Genomic DNA, 15036 nt, shown 5'->3' on the forward strand with positions numbered 1-15036 from the left:
CTATGAAACAAACTCCGAATGCGATGAAACTTGGCAGGCGGCCTACCTACAACATAACAACACCGCATGCCAACTTTTGACCCATTCCGAGAACATTTTCCGGCCACTTATAAAATAATATTTCAGGCATGCCGCGGGCGCGTGCAAGTGTGTCTGGGCTCAGAACGGGCAACTGAAAGAACAAGGAGACCGGGACAGATGCAAGTTTCGAAAACATGATGATGCAATGCGGATGATGACATGATGAAATGCAACACGCAAGCAAAGACAAGGCAACAACAGCGAATAACTGGAAGACACCTGGCACATCGGTCTCGGGGCGTTACAGGGCCATACATGCGCCAGAAGTTAAAATGGGCTGGAATTATATTGGACGGCCCATATGACGCTACTAGGCCTAATTTGGATAGGCCGTAAACGAGCCCTGGGTTAGCGGGCTGTAAATGGGCTATATGCGAACATACCGTTCAAAGGCTTGCCGTGGGCCGGCCCGCCACCTTTTCACCAAGTCAAACGGGCCAGAATTTTCACAGGAATGGGCCTCTGTTGGGCCGTGCCTCATGTCGACGTATCATAGGCGCTTTGGGTCCAATTACAGACCATTTGCACTTTCTCGAAATACATGATTTTGCTAGGCTGATTGTAATTATAATGTTGGGTTGGGCGCATCAATGTTATCAAAAAATAAATAGGGGCTAAGCATTTTGTTATAAATATATTTAAATAATAAGTGATTTATTATTACATTGGCCCTTAAATCTTACCAAGCTTTTGTACACAATCACCAGGATTTTCGTTGCCAAAAAATCCAGGATTTTATTGTGAAGGAATTATTTTATGAAGTTAATAAGATGTGGGATATTGTTTTCTTACATACGCAAGTATCTGTTAAATATATGATGAAAATAACTATAATATATAATAACATATAAAATAATTTAAATATATATAATATAGTTAGAAGGGAAACATAAGTTAGACCAGGCGTTCCTATTCTTATATACAAAAATAGAACAGACATGTGCATTTTCTTCAAAAAAAATACATAAATTGGGTTGCCGATGTTTCAGGAAAAATAAAACCTCGGATGGGAGGTCCATAGGTCGGTCGATACATGACGGCCCTCAAGAAAATACAAACCGGCATGTCGTGGGCTGCACATGTTAAAAAAGAAAGCGTAGACGGGCAACCCACAACCCAGCTGATACTTGCTGCCCCAGTGATAATAAATGATACCTGCCAGCTCCCCAACTTCATTGTGAATTTATCTCCTTTAGTAACTACATTGAAGCACATAAAAAATTGTAACTATGTTGACAAACCCGTGGGCCCCAACGTCAGTATAGCATTAGGAGGAAGTATTTTTTTCAATGAGGCACTTGCTTGCGTACGACCATAAACCTGGCGAGTCCCGACTGTCCGCCTCTCCATGTATAGTCCTCTCCAGATTCCTCTCGTTTGTTCCACATGTTCACAATGGTAGAAAAGCGGCGCCGCGGCGAGTGCACAAAGGCACAGGAGGAGATCGGACCACCTGAGGCACACTACACCACGGTAGAGCTTATGTGACACACCTATGTGTCGGTATAGGGTACCTTTGCCGACAGATAAGTTGTAGCTAACACCAATGCTGACAGAAGATGAAAGAGTCGGAGGAATTGCTGTGGGCAAAGGTATTGCCGACAGTTGTTTACTTCCCGACACTTTTTCAGTCGGCATATACCCTACCTACGCCGACAGGTTGTATGTCCACATACACCCTACCTACGCCGACACTTTATCACACAACATACACCCTACCTATGACAACGGATAGCCTATCCACATACACCCTACCTTTGCCGACACTTTATTAGCCATGTACACCCTATCTACCCCAACAGATAATTTATCAACATACACCCTACCTACGCTGACAGTTATTTCCTTTGCCAACAGATAAATTGTTTCTAAACTGTTATGCAGTCAAAACAATACATATTCAATTATTATCCTCACCTAGAAGCAGGTTCAACATGAACACATATTGCACCGCAATAAAAATATGTTCAGAATCATGCATATACATTGAACACAAGTAGAAAAACACATCAATCTTGACAAAGCATTGTTTTGGCCATCTTGACAATCACCCAAAACACACAAGTTACAAAAAGATGGGGACTATTTGCTAGTATGAGAGACTTCAACTAAGATGGTCCAGAACACAAAAGTCTCTATTGATACGTCTCCAACGTATCTATAATTTTTGATTGCTCCATGCTATATTATCTACTGTTTTGGACTATATTAGGCTTAATTTTCCACTTTTATATTATTTTCGGGACTAACCTATTAACCGGAGGGCCAACCCAGAATTGTTGTTTTTTTTGCCTATTTCAGTGTTTCGAAAAAACGGAATATCACGGAGTCCAAACGGAATAAACCTTTCTGGAACATGGTTTTCTTCCCGAATATGACCCAGGAGACTTGGACCCTACGCCAAGGAATCTTCGAGGTGGGCACGAGGTAGGGGCGCGCGCCCTATCCCCCAGGCGCGCCCCCCACCCTCATGGGCCCACCGAAGCTCCACCGACGTACTTCTTCCTCCTATATATACCTACGTACACCCAAACGAACATAGACGGAGCCAAAAACCTAATTCCACCGCCGCAACTTTCTGTATCCACGAGATCCCATCTTGGGGCCTGTTCCGGAGCTCCGCCGGAGAGGGCCGTCATCACGGAGGGCTTCTACATCACCATAGCCTCTCCGATGAAGTGTGAGTAGTTTACCTCAGACCTTCGGGTCCATAGTTATTAGCTAGATGGCTTCTTCTCTCTTTTTGGATATCAATACAGAGTTCTCCCCCTCTCTTGTGGAGATCTATTCGTTGTAATCTTCTTCTTTTTTGCGGTGTGTTTGTTGAGACCGATGAATTGTGGGTTTATGATCAAGTCCATCTATTAATAATATTTGAATCTTCTCTGAATTATTTTATGTATGATTAGTTATCTTTGCAAGTCTCTTCGAATTATCAGTTTGGTTTGGCCTACTAGATTGGTTTTTCTTGCCATGGGAGAAGTGCTTAGCTTTGGGTTCGATCTTGCGGTGTCCTTTCCCAGTGACAGAAGGGGCAGCAAGGCACGTATTGCATCGTTGCCATCGAGGATAACAAGATGGGGTTTATTTCATATTGCATGAATTTATCTCTCTACATCATGTCATCTTTCTTAAAGCGTTACTCTGTTTTTAACTTAATACTCTAGATGCATGCTGGATAGCGGTCGATGAGTGGAGTAATAGTAGTAGATGCAGAATCGTTTCGGCCTACTTGTCACGGACGTGATGCCTATATACATGATCATGCCTAGATATTCTCATAACTATGCTCAATTCTGTCAATTGCTCAACAGTAATTTGTTCACTCACCGTAGAATACTTATGCTCTTAAGAGAAGCCACTAGTGAAACCTATGGCCCTCGGGTCTATTCTCATCATATCAATCTCCATCACTTTAATCTTGCTTTGCTTTTTTACTTTGCCTTTTACTTTTCACTTTGCATCTCTATACCAAAAATAACAAAAATATTATATCTATCAGATCTCACTCTCGCAAGTGACCGTGAAGGGATTGACAACCCCTAATCGCGTTGGTTGCGAGTAGCTATCGTTTTGTGCAGGTACGAGGGACTTGAGCGTGGCCTCCTACTGGATTGATACCTTGGTTCTCAAAAACTGAGGGAAATACTTACGCTACTCTGCTACATCATCCTTTCCTCTTCGGCTAAATCCAACGCAAGCTTAAGAGGTAGCAAGAAGAATTTCTGGCGCCGTTTCCGGGGAGGTTCGCGCAAGTTAAGATTTGACTCCCGACAACGAGCAATTTCTGGCGCCGTTACCGGGGAGTCTACGCAAAAAGTCAACATACCAAGTACCCATCACAATCCCTATCTCTCGCATTACATTAGTTGCCATTTTCCTCTCGTTTTCCTCTCCCCCACTTCACCCTTGCCGTTTTATTCGCCCTCTCTTTCTCAATCTCCTTCTCCTTCTCTTTCTCCGTTTGCCTTTTTCTCGCTTGCCCTTTTGTTTGCTCGTGTGTTGGATTGCTTGTTTGTCGCGATGGCTCAAGATACTACAAATTGTGTGACTTCACCAATACCAATAATAATGATTTCCTTAGCACTATGATTGCTCGTCTTGCCAATACTGAATCTTGTGAAATCAATACTGCTTTGTTGAATCTTGTTATGGAAGATCAATTCACCGGCCTTCCTAGTGAAGATGTCGCTACTCATCTGAATAGCTTCGTTGATTTATGTGATATGCAAAAGAAAAAAGATGTCGATAATGATGTCGTGAAACTGAAGCTATTTCGTTTTTCGCTTAGAGATCATGCTAAAGCTTGGTTTTTGTCTTTGCCTAAAAATAGTATTGATTCTTGGAACAAGTGCAAAGATGCTTTTATCTCTAAGTATTTCCCTCCCGCTAAGATCATCTCTCTTAGAAACGATATTATGAACTTCAAGAAACTTGATCATGAACACGTTGCACAAGCTTGGGAGAGAATGAAACTAATGATACGTAATTGCCCTACTCATGGTTTGAATTTGTGGATGATTATACAAAAATTTTATGCCGGATTGAATTTTGCTTCTAGAAATCTTTTAGATTCGGCTGCGGGAGGCACTTTTATGGAAATCACTTTAGGAGATAGATAATATTATGGTTAATTATTCTCAATGGCATACCGAAAGATCTTCTAATAAAAAAGTTCATGGGATAGAAGAAACCAATGTTTTGAGTGGAAAGATGGATAAACTTATGAAATTATTTGCTACTAAGAGTGTTTCTTCTCATCCTAATGATATGCCTTTGTCTACTTTGATTGAGAATAACAATGAATCTATGGATGTGAATTTTGTTGGTAGGAATAATTTTGGTAACAACTCTTATAGAGGGAATTTTAATCCTAGGCCATATTCTAGTAATCCTTCTAATAATTATGGGAATTCCTACAAGAAATCTTGTGGAAATTATAATAAGATGCCCTCTAAATTTGAGAATAGTGTTAAAGAGTTTATGAATTCACAAAAAAATTGTAATGCTTTGCTTGAAGAGAAATTGCTTAAAGTTGATGATTTGGCTAGGAACGTTGATAGAATTTCTCTTGAGGTTGATTCCTTAAAGCTTAGATCTATTTCTCCTAAGCATGATATCAATGAGTCTCTCAAAGCCATGAGAATTTCCATTGATGAGTGCAAGGAAAGAACCGCTAGGATGTGTGCTTCCAAAGATGCCTTTATTAAAGTGTGTTCTTCCAATTCCTATGAAAATCAAGATGAAGATCAAAAAGTTATTGATGTGTCTTCTATAAAATCTTTGTTTTGCAATATGAATCTTGATGAAACTGAATATTATCTTCCTTTACCTAGAAGGCGTTCTAAAAATTCGGAGTATTTAGATCTTTATGATGAAATTAATGAAAGTGGGATTGAAATAAATAAAAATCTAGATGTTGCTAAACCCACTATATTGGATTTCAAGGAATTTAATTATGAAAGTTGCTCTTTAATTGATTGTATTTCCTTGTTGCAATCCGTGCTAAATTGTCCACATGCTTATAGTCAAAAGAAAGCCTTCACCGAACATATTGTCGATGCCTTGATGCAATCTTATGAAGAAAAACTTGATTTGAAAGTTTCTATCCCTAGAAAACTCTATGATGAGTGGGAACCAACTATTAAAATTAAAATTAAAGATCATGAGTTTTATGCTTTGTGTGATTTGGGTGCTAGTGTCTCCACTATCCCCAAAACTTTGTGTGATTTGCTAGATTTCCGCGATTTTGATGATTGCTCTCTAAACTTGCATCTTGCGGATTCTACTATTAAGAAACCTATGGGAAGGATTAATGATGTTCTTATTGTTGCAAATAGGAATTATGTGCCCGTAGATTTCATTGTTCTTGATATAGATTGCAATCCTTCTTGCCCTATTATTCTTGGTAGACCTTTCCTTAGAACGGTTGGTGCGATTATTGATATGAAGGAAGGGAATATTAGATTTCAATTTCCATTAAAAAAGGGCATGGAACACTTTCCAAGAAAGAAAAAAATTGCCATATGAAACTATCATGAGAGACACTTATGGATTGCCTACCAAAGATGGCAATACCTAGATCTATCCTCGCTTTTATGCCTAGCTAGAGGCGTTAAACGATAGCGCTTGTTGGGAGGCAACCCAATTTTATTTTTAGTTTTTTGTGTTTTTCTTCTGTTAGGGAATAAATAGCCCATCTAACTTCTCTTTGGATGTGGTTTTGTGTTTTAATTAGTGTTTGTGCCAAGTTAGACCTATTGGATCTTCCTGGATGATAGTTATTTGATCTTGCTGTAATTTCCAAAAACTTTGCGTTCAGTGGCCGAATTTTTAAAAATCACCAGAACGTGATAAAATACTGATTCCAATTGCTGCGGATCAATAAACAAATTGTCTAGGTCGTCCAATTTTGGTAGATTTTTTGGAGTTCCCGAAGTTTGCGTTAGTTACAGATTACTACAGACGGTTCTGTTTTTGATAGATTATGTTTTTCGTGTGTTGTTTGCTTATTTTGATGAATCTATGGTTAGTAAAATAGTTTATAATCCATAGAGACGTTGGAATATAGTAGGTTTAACACCAATATAAATAAAGAATGAGTTCATTACAGTACCTTGAAGTGATTTTTTATTTTCTTTCTCTAACGGAGCTCACGAGATTTCTATTGAGTTTTGTGTTGTGAAGTTTTCAAGTTTTGGGTGAATTCTTGTGATGGATTATGGAACAAGGAGTGGAAAGAGCCTAAGCTCGGGGATGCCCATGGCACCCCCAAGATAATCCAAGGACACCAAAAAGTCAAATCTTGGGGATGCCCCGGAAGGCATCCCCTCTTTCGTCCACTTCCATCGGTAATTTACTTGGAGCTATATTTTTATTCACCAACATGATATGTGTTTTGCTTGGAGCGTCTTGTATTATTTGTGTCTTTGGTTGTTAGTGTGCCACAATCATCCTTGCTGTACACACCTTTTGAGAGAGCCATACATGAATTAGAATTTGATAGAATACTCTATGTGCTTCACTTATATTTTTTGAGCTAAGTAGTTTTGCTCTATGTGCTTCACTTATATCTTTTGAGCGCTATAATTTTGCTCTATGTGCTTCACTTAGATCTTTTAGAGAACGGTGGTGGATTTGTTTTAAAAAAACTATTGATCTCTCATGCTTCACTTAAATTATTTTGAGAGTCTTAATAGCATGGTAATTTGCTTAATAGTAACATGCTTGGTATTCAAGATTTGTGAAACTTTCTTTTGAGTGTGTTGAATACTAAGAAAAGTTGGATGCTTGATAATTGTTTTGAGATATGGAGGTAGTAATATCAAAGTCATGCTAGTAGAGTAATTGTGAATTTGAGAAGTGCTTGAGTTAAAGTTTGCAAGTCCCGTAGCATGCACATATGGTAAACGTTATGCAACAAATTTGAAACATGAGGTGTTATTTGATTGTCCTCCTGATGGTGGCGGTCGAGGACGAGTGATGGTCTTTTCCTACCAATCTATCCCCTTAGAAGCATGCGCGTAATACTTTGGTTTTTGATGGCTTGTAGATTTTTACAATAAGTATATGAGTTCTTTATAACTAATGTTGAGTCCATGGATTATACGCGCTCTCACCCTTTCATCATTGCTAGCCTCTACGGTACCGTGCATTGCCCTTTCTCACATCGAGAGTTGGTGCAAACTTCGCCGGTGCATCCAAACCCCGTGATATGATACGCTCTTTCACACATAAACCTCCTTATATCTTCCTCAAAACAGCCACCATACCTACCTATTATGGCATTTCTATAGCCATTCCGAGATATATTGCCATGCAACTTTCCACCATCCAGTTTATCATGACACATTCATCATTGTCATATTGTTTTGCATGATCATGTAGTTGACATAGTATTTGTGGCAAAGCCACCATTCATAATTTTTTCATACTTGTCACTCTTGATTCATTGCATATCCCGGTACACCGCCGGAGGCATCCATATAGAGTCATAATTTGTTCTAGTATCGAGTTGTAATCATTGAGTTGTAAATAAATAGAAGTGTGATGATCATCATTCAATAGATCATTGTCCCAAAAAAAAGGCCAAAGAAAAAAAGGCCCAAAAAAAGAAAATAAATAAAAAGGGGCAATGCTACTATCCTTTTTTCCACACTTGTGCTTCAAAGTAGCACCATGTTCTTTATATAGAGAGTCTCTTGAGTTATCACTTTCATATACTAGTGGGAATTTTCATTATAGAATTTGGCTTGTATATTCCAACAATGGGCCTCCTCAAGTGCCCTAGGTCTTCGTGAGCAAACAAGTTGGATGCACACCCACTTAGTTTCTTTTGTTGAGCTTTCATACATTTATAGCTCTAGTGTATCCGTTGCATGGCAATCCCTACTCCTTGCATTAACATCAATCGATAGGCATCTCCATAGCCCATTGATTAGCCTCGTTGATGTGAGACTTTCTCCTTTTTGTCTTCTCCACATAACCCCCATCATTATATTCTATTCCACCCATAGTGCTATATCCATGGCTCACGCTCATGTATTGCGTGAAAGTTTATGAGTTTGAAATTATTAAGGTATGAAACAATTGCTTGGCTTGTCATCGGGGTTGTGCATGATGAGAGCATTCTTGTGTGACGAAAATGGAGCATGACTAAACTATATGATTTTATAGGGATGAACTTTCTTTGGCCATGTTACTTTAAGAAAACATAATTGCTTTGTTGGTTTGCTTGAAGTATTATTATTCTCTATGTCAATATGAACTTTTGTCTTGAATCTTCCTAATCTGAATATTCATACCACAATTAAGAAGATTTGCATTGAAATTATGCCAAGTAGCACTCCATATCAAAAATTCTCTTTTTATCATTTACCTACTCGAGGACGAGCAGGAATTAAGCTTGGGGATGCCTGATACGTCTCCAACGTATCTATAATATTTGATTGCTCCATGCTACATTATCTACTGTTTTGGACTATATTGGGCTTTATTTTCCACTTTTATATTATTTTTGGGACTAACCTATTAACCGGAGGCCCAGCCCAGAATTGCTGTTTTTTGCCTATTTCAGTGTTTCGAAGAAAATATCAAACGGTGTCCAAACGGAATAAACCTTTCTGGAACGTGATTTTCTTCCCGAATATGACCCAGGAGACTTGGACCCTACGCCAAGGAAGCTTCGAGGTGGGCACGAGGTAGGGGGACGCGCCCTATACCCCCAGGCGCGCCCCCACCCTCGTGGGACCACTGAAGCTCCACCGACGTACTTCTTCCTCCTATATATACCTACGTACTCCCAAACGAACAGAGACGGGGCCAAAAACCTAATTCCACCGCCGCAACTTTCTGTATCCACAAGATCCCATCTTGGGGCCTGTTCCGGAGCTCCGCCAGAGAGGGCCGTCATCACGGAGGGCTTCTACATCACCATAGCCTCTCCGATGAAGTGTGAGTAGTTTACCTCAGACCTTCGAGTCCATAGTTATTAGCTAGATGGCTTCTTCTCTCTTTTTGGATCTCAATACAAAGTTCTCCCCCTCTCTTGTGGAGATCTATTCGATGTAATCTTCTTATTTTTTGCGGTGTGTTTGTTGAGACCGATGAATTGTGAGTTTATGATCAAGTCTATCTATGAATAATATTTGAATCTTCTCTGAATTCTTTTATGTATGATTGGTTATCTTTGCAAGTCTCTTCGAATTATCCGTTTGGTTTGGCCAACTAGATTGATAGTTCTTGCCATGGCAGAAGTGCTTAGCTTTGGGTTTGATCTTGCGGTGTCCTTTCCCAGTGATAGAAGGGGCACCAAGGCACGTATTGCATCGTTGCCATTGAGGATAACAAGATGGGGTTTATTTCATATTGCATGAATTTATCTCTCTACATCATGTCATCTTGCTTACGGCGTTACTCTGTTTTTAACTTAATACTCTAGATGCATGCTGGATAGCGGTCGCTGAGTGGAGTAATAGTAGTAGATGCAGAATCGTTTCGGTCTACTTGTCACGGACATGATGCCTATATACATGATCATGCCTAGATATTCTCATAACTATGCTCAATTCTGTCAATTGCTCAACAGTAATTTGTTCACTCACCGTAGAATACTTATGCTCTTAAGAGAAGCCACTAGTGAAACCTATGGTCCCCGGGTCTATTCTCATCATATTAATCTCCATCACTTTAATCTTGCTTTGCCTTTTTACTTTGCCTGTACTTTTTACTTTGCATCTTTGTACCAAAAATACTAAAAATATTATATCTATCAGATCTCACTCTCGTAAGTGACCGTGAAGGGATTAACCTAATCGCGTTGGTTGCGAGTAGCTATCATTTTGTGCAGGTACGAAAGACTTGAGTGTGGCCTCCTACTGGATTGATACCTTGGTTATCAAAAACTAAGGGAAATACTTATGCTACTCTACTGCATCATCCTTTCCTCTTCAGGGAAATCCAACACAAACTCAAGAGGTAGCATCTATCTACATTCACAAAGTGCAAGCTCTGAAACACCAAATGGTCTACAACACACGTAATATCCATGATTACAGGTTGGTTGGTTCATAAACGATACAAAGTCATCACATCCATGTGCACCAGTTGGGTAAGTACCTAAAAACAGTTTGCACAAATTGTTCAGGAAAGTGGAATCGGCGCAAGTTGTTCAAAGCTTATATGTGGATTAACAAAGATTTGATCAATAAATTATCATGATATCATAGTTAACAATATAGTTTGTACAAATGTTATAATTAGCTCACATGCTATTATATAGAACTATATTCCAGTGCTTGCAGTCTTATCAACAATGAATGCATTGACCATTTGAAACAAAGATCCTACAACCCAGTAGCTTACTTTATAGATTGTTACATAAGAATTCACTAAAGAAAAGATAACGTATTTACCAACCTCGATAGATTTTTCATTATTAAGAGCTACATAACCATGGATAAAAAAAGGAAACTACAACACATGTACACAGGCAATTTAGTGAAACACATAGGCCAGCAACCTTGTAAAGCGACATTTTAGAAACTGTTCTTATGCAATAGCATGTGAGCTAATTACTACTGAAACAAAAAATGTACCTAATAGTTCAGGAACCCGACGAGGAAGCCCTCCATTCGCCACCGGTTGCCCACTTCAAGTTGTGGCCCTGGTTCCCTACAAGGTAGCCTTCCATCCACCATTCGCTTTACCTGATGTGGGCAACCATCCCTCCTCCGCCCATTGCTTGAGCTGCATGCTGGTGGTTGTGGTTCTCGGCTATTATCGGCAAGACTAGATGGGTTAGTAACTTGTTTCTCAGTGACTGGCATTGTAATGATGACAACTGTATTTAACTACGGTAGTTGCATCTATTTTTTACTCTAACTATGTGAAGTTGACATAGGCATATCAAGGTGGAACACTGAATTTAAGCATAAAAAGTACATGACTAAGCAATATATATTGTGCAAGTTCAGAAGTTCATGCTTAAATGTGCAAAATGTTCATAAGTACAGGACTGAGAAAATAAGGGACTACAAGACAGGAGACTAGACCAGCGGTTCCCCTGTTGTATCTTAATAAACTATCTTATGCTCAGATAGCAGTCAGGATTCAACAAGTCCTCTGAGCAGTAAAATGAACCATACAAGTTATTTAGTTATATGGTTGAAGGAGTGGTGGTGAGCTTCAGGGATTCTGGCTTGTCAAGCAATGTATGTTGACAATTCGCTATCGCGCACACTCCAATTCTAATAGTACAATATCTCAAATGTACACAGAAAATCAAGTAGATAGAACATCTCAAGCTTCAGGTTGTAGATTACAGTTAACACCTCACATGTCCATAGTATTTCAACTTGGTAGAAAAGGGTAAACATAATTACATAATATCCTGATAATTCTAGTTTGGTTCACAATGGCCATCACATTCCAAAGTAGCACAAGCTAACTGTAACATCATAGATTGAAATGGTTGATTACAGTCAATAAACAAAACCTTTCGTAAGGACTGGAAGCAACATCAATGTAGCTAGCATCTAAGAAAGTAAGCAGTGTGAAAATGGATCTGTACAGGAAAGTAAAATAACCACACCAAATGTTTCCATACAAAGCAGCACTCAAGTGCATACAAAAACATGTAGAGCGAGAGAGAGAGAGGGAAGGAAAATTTACCAGAGAATTCAAGGTGTGCAGTTTCACCTCTAACCACTGAAACCTTGATGTTTTCAGTCAGCACGGAGTTGCGGATGGAACATAGTGCTGCAAATGTAAAGGCAGAAACAGTTCACAATCTACATAGCCCAGGAGCAATTGATCATGAAATTGTTAAGATGTATTTTTCTAACCTAATCTGGCAAGTCGATTCACCCATCTAGGAGTTGGCTTTCCCGTGAAGTGGTTGTAGACGTCAGTTGTGAAATGGTTACAGTTCCTGGCAATCAAGTGATGAGTGTTCCCGTGGTAATCCTCTGCAAGATCCTCTAGGAAAGTGGTGTGAACTTCAGCCCGGGACATATTGGTGGTACCATTGCAAACAGAGCGACTGAAGATAAAAAATGGAACAACTTTTCGGTTCTACTTGGAACACTCCGTTGGTCGGATATTCATGGCTTCATACCCAAACTCCATACCATGAACTGCAGAAAAAGTTCACTGGAAATTGGCAGTCTTAGATGTGGATTTTACATATAACTGCATGAAACTTGTATGCACGAGACCTCGTGACACACTGATGTGGATTTAAGTTGATCCAGAAAACTGAGGTGCTCGAAAATCTAGCAAGTAGGATGGGTAGCAAAGTTGAGATATAGAGAAGATCATGGAAGGCCTTGGTGTGGAGGCAGCTCAGCTCAGTCTGGGGTTATAACTTATATTATATGGCGGCAATAAAAGGAAGTAAGAAACATCTTTATAGACAAATAATAACCATTTTCACAGAGAACTCATGACCATTTTCACAGAGAAATAAATGAGTGAATAGTCTGTAATGAGAAAAATATTGCATCAGCATTAGAGTTACACCAGACCCATAACAGAGTAACATAATTTTTTTTTCCAGATCCCTAGCATTTTCAATGAAATAAAACATCATATAACAGACTAGAGATTTTCAGATCAAACAAATAGATACAACTAACTAGGCATATTTGAGTGACAAATAGATCCACTGGTGGAGGTGTGGACGAGCTTGTTGGAGAAGAGATCCTTTCCTAAGAGAAGGAAGAGGAGGGCGCTGACATGGTTCTTCATGAGCGCTAGCGGTGGTCGGTGATGGTCTCGGTGGTCGGAGCTGTTGGCGGCTGCAGCACCGGGGAAGGCTTGCAGCGGATGGGGGTCAGGGGATCTAGGATATGCTCACCAGCGTCGACGGGGACTCAGACCAGCGAAGATGCCCATGTGGTGGTGGCAGCGAAGGGGATGGGGAAGGCAGGCGACGGAGGGGGTCGGGAGCTCGGGTTTATGGGCGCCGGTGGCGGCAGGGGAGGGTCCGAGGACGGAGACCCCGAGGTCGAGGACAGCGGCGGCGGAAATTGGGGGAGGGGCGGGTAGGGTTAGCATGAGTGGATATGAGGCTACGGGTTCATTTGGGGGTCCTTAGACAAAGCTGAGGTGAAAACTGGGCCGCACGCAGTGAAAATTTTGGGCTCTCACCCTAATTCACATGGCAATTTCTGGGCCATTCATTGCTTGACACGTGTTCACATACACCGACACTTAATCTGTGTGTATACACCTACCTACGTCAACAGATGTTGTGCCATTAAGCACACACCAATACCGATTAAAAAACTACCAGGACGCGCACATCTGCCGACAGATGATATGTCACTAGGCGTTTGCCGACAGATACAACGTCATTGAGTGATTTCCGACACATAGTTTGTCTGCAGTGATGTACAATGGCTGACAGATGATCTGATTACAAAGCTATAGAGCCACGCCAACAGATTTTCTATAGAGAATAATAGACCTTTGCCCACAGGAGTGTGTCACCTAAGCTCTACCATGGTGTAGTGACAGTGTCTTAATTGTAACGAAAGTAATAAACTGGCGCAGTGGCCAAGTGACACTACCGACAGCTGTTTCGTCCGGGTTTGATCCCCATTGTCATCTACGCACACCACGTCCAACATTTACCAAAACTTCATCCTCATTTTCTCTGTTTCTCGCACACTCGACATTGTGTGGGCATTTTGAAAATAGCATATCTTTTTGACTGTGCATCATATGAAAATGTGCTATGCATGAATATTGATCAACATGATGTTAACTAGCTGGTAGTTCCATTTTCGACCATGAATAAAACTTCCAACATGATGTTATCCTTGTTTGAAAAGGCCGTGTTAATATAAATGCTCTTCCTCTGAAAGTTGCAGTTTCTTATTTGAAACTGAAACTTGCAGTTTCTTCTTTGAGAAGCACATCATCTACACTTTTATACTCCTATGAAACTACTTTTTTAAGTTCTAAAAATAGATCTCTAGAATTCATAAAATACTTCATATTTTCAATACTGCAAATCTGAAATTCAAAAGACATTCATATCTAAAAGTACTCTCAAAATACACAACACAAAACACAATTCACAACCTGCAAATACTGACAACCCTAAGCTCCTCCTGACAATTCACAACCTGTCCGACTATTGGGCTGGGGGGGGGCAGCCCCATCCTATTCCTCGGCTGCAGACAGCCGCCCCGTGAGACGATGTGAACGGCAAGGGAGAGGATGGCGGGGAAGCGTCATCGGGCCAACTGCTTTTCTCCTCTTGCAGTTGGGTTCGGTCGACTAACACTCCACCGGCTAGCTCTGGCATGACACCCTCACAAACGGCACCCTGTAGATGCTCGATCCTTCAATCTTTGGTGGATGCTCCATCTAGGATCGACACTCCCACCACCGCTCCCTCACGATCGGATTCGGTGAATCTGTTTGCTCCATGGCCCAGAGGGGCAG

At 40.4% G+C, this 15036-nt stretch overlaps 1 protein-coding gene across 6 annotated transcripts; it reads right to left on the reverse strand.

Moving 5' to 3' along the window:
- Positions 1 to 10485: 10485 nt before the first annotated feature.
- LOC125508475 (deSI-like protein At4g17486) lies at positions 10486 to 13653 on the reverse strand. Of its 6 annotated transcripts, none has more exons than XR_007283520.2 (5): positions 13439 to 13653; positions 12426 to 12511; positions 12253 to 12339; positions 11178 to 11355; positions 10486 to 10698 (listed from the first exon to the last, which is right to left on the reverse strand). XR_007283520.2 is itself a non-coding variant. In XM_048673194.2 (4 exons), the coding sequence occupies exons 1-4, from the start codon at positions 13636 to 13638 to the stop codon at positions 11285 to 11287; spliced, it is 444 nt and encodes a 147-aa protein (XP_048529151.1). In that variant the 5' UTR covers positions 13639 to 13653; the 3' UTR covers positions 10927 to 11284. The 6 variants fall into 6 exon arrangements, 1 of the variants encoding a protein (XP_048529151.1); XR_007283521.2 differs by having other exon boundaries at positions 12426 to 12732; positions 13439 to 13652; XR_007283522.2 differs by having other exon boundaries at positions 12606 to 13652.
- Positions 13654 to 15036: the final 1383 nt, after the last annotated feature.

This window comes from Triticum urartu, chromosome 5A (assembly GCF_056163025.1).
Source record: "Triticum urartu cultivar PI428250 chromosome 5A, HENAU_Tu73, whole genome shotgun sequence".
NCBI lineage: Eukaryota > Viridiplantae > Streptophyta > Magnoliopsida > Poales > Poaceae > Triticum > Triticum urartu.

Coding starts and splice junctions, on each gene's coding strand:
- LOC125508475 (XM_048673194.2), bottom strand. CDS start 13,638: ATGCTAACCCTACCCGCCCCTCCCCCAATTTCCGCCGCCGCTGTCCTC. Junction 12,512..13,438: donor CTGAGTCCCCGTCGACGCTG/GTGAGCATATCC, acceptor CTTGATTGCCAG/GAACTGTAACCATTTCACAA. Junction 11,356..12,252: donor TGCACACCTTGAATTCTCTG/GTAAATTTTCCT, acceptor TGCCGATAATAG/CCGAGAACCACAACCACCAG.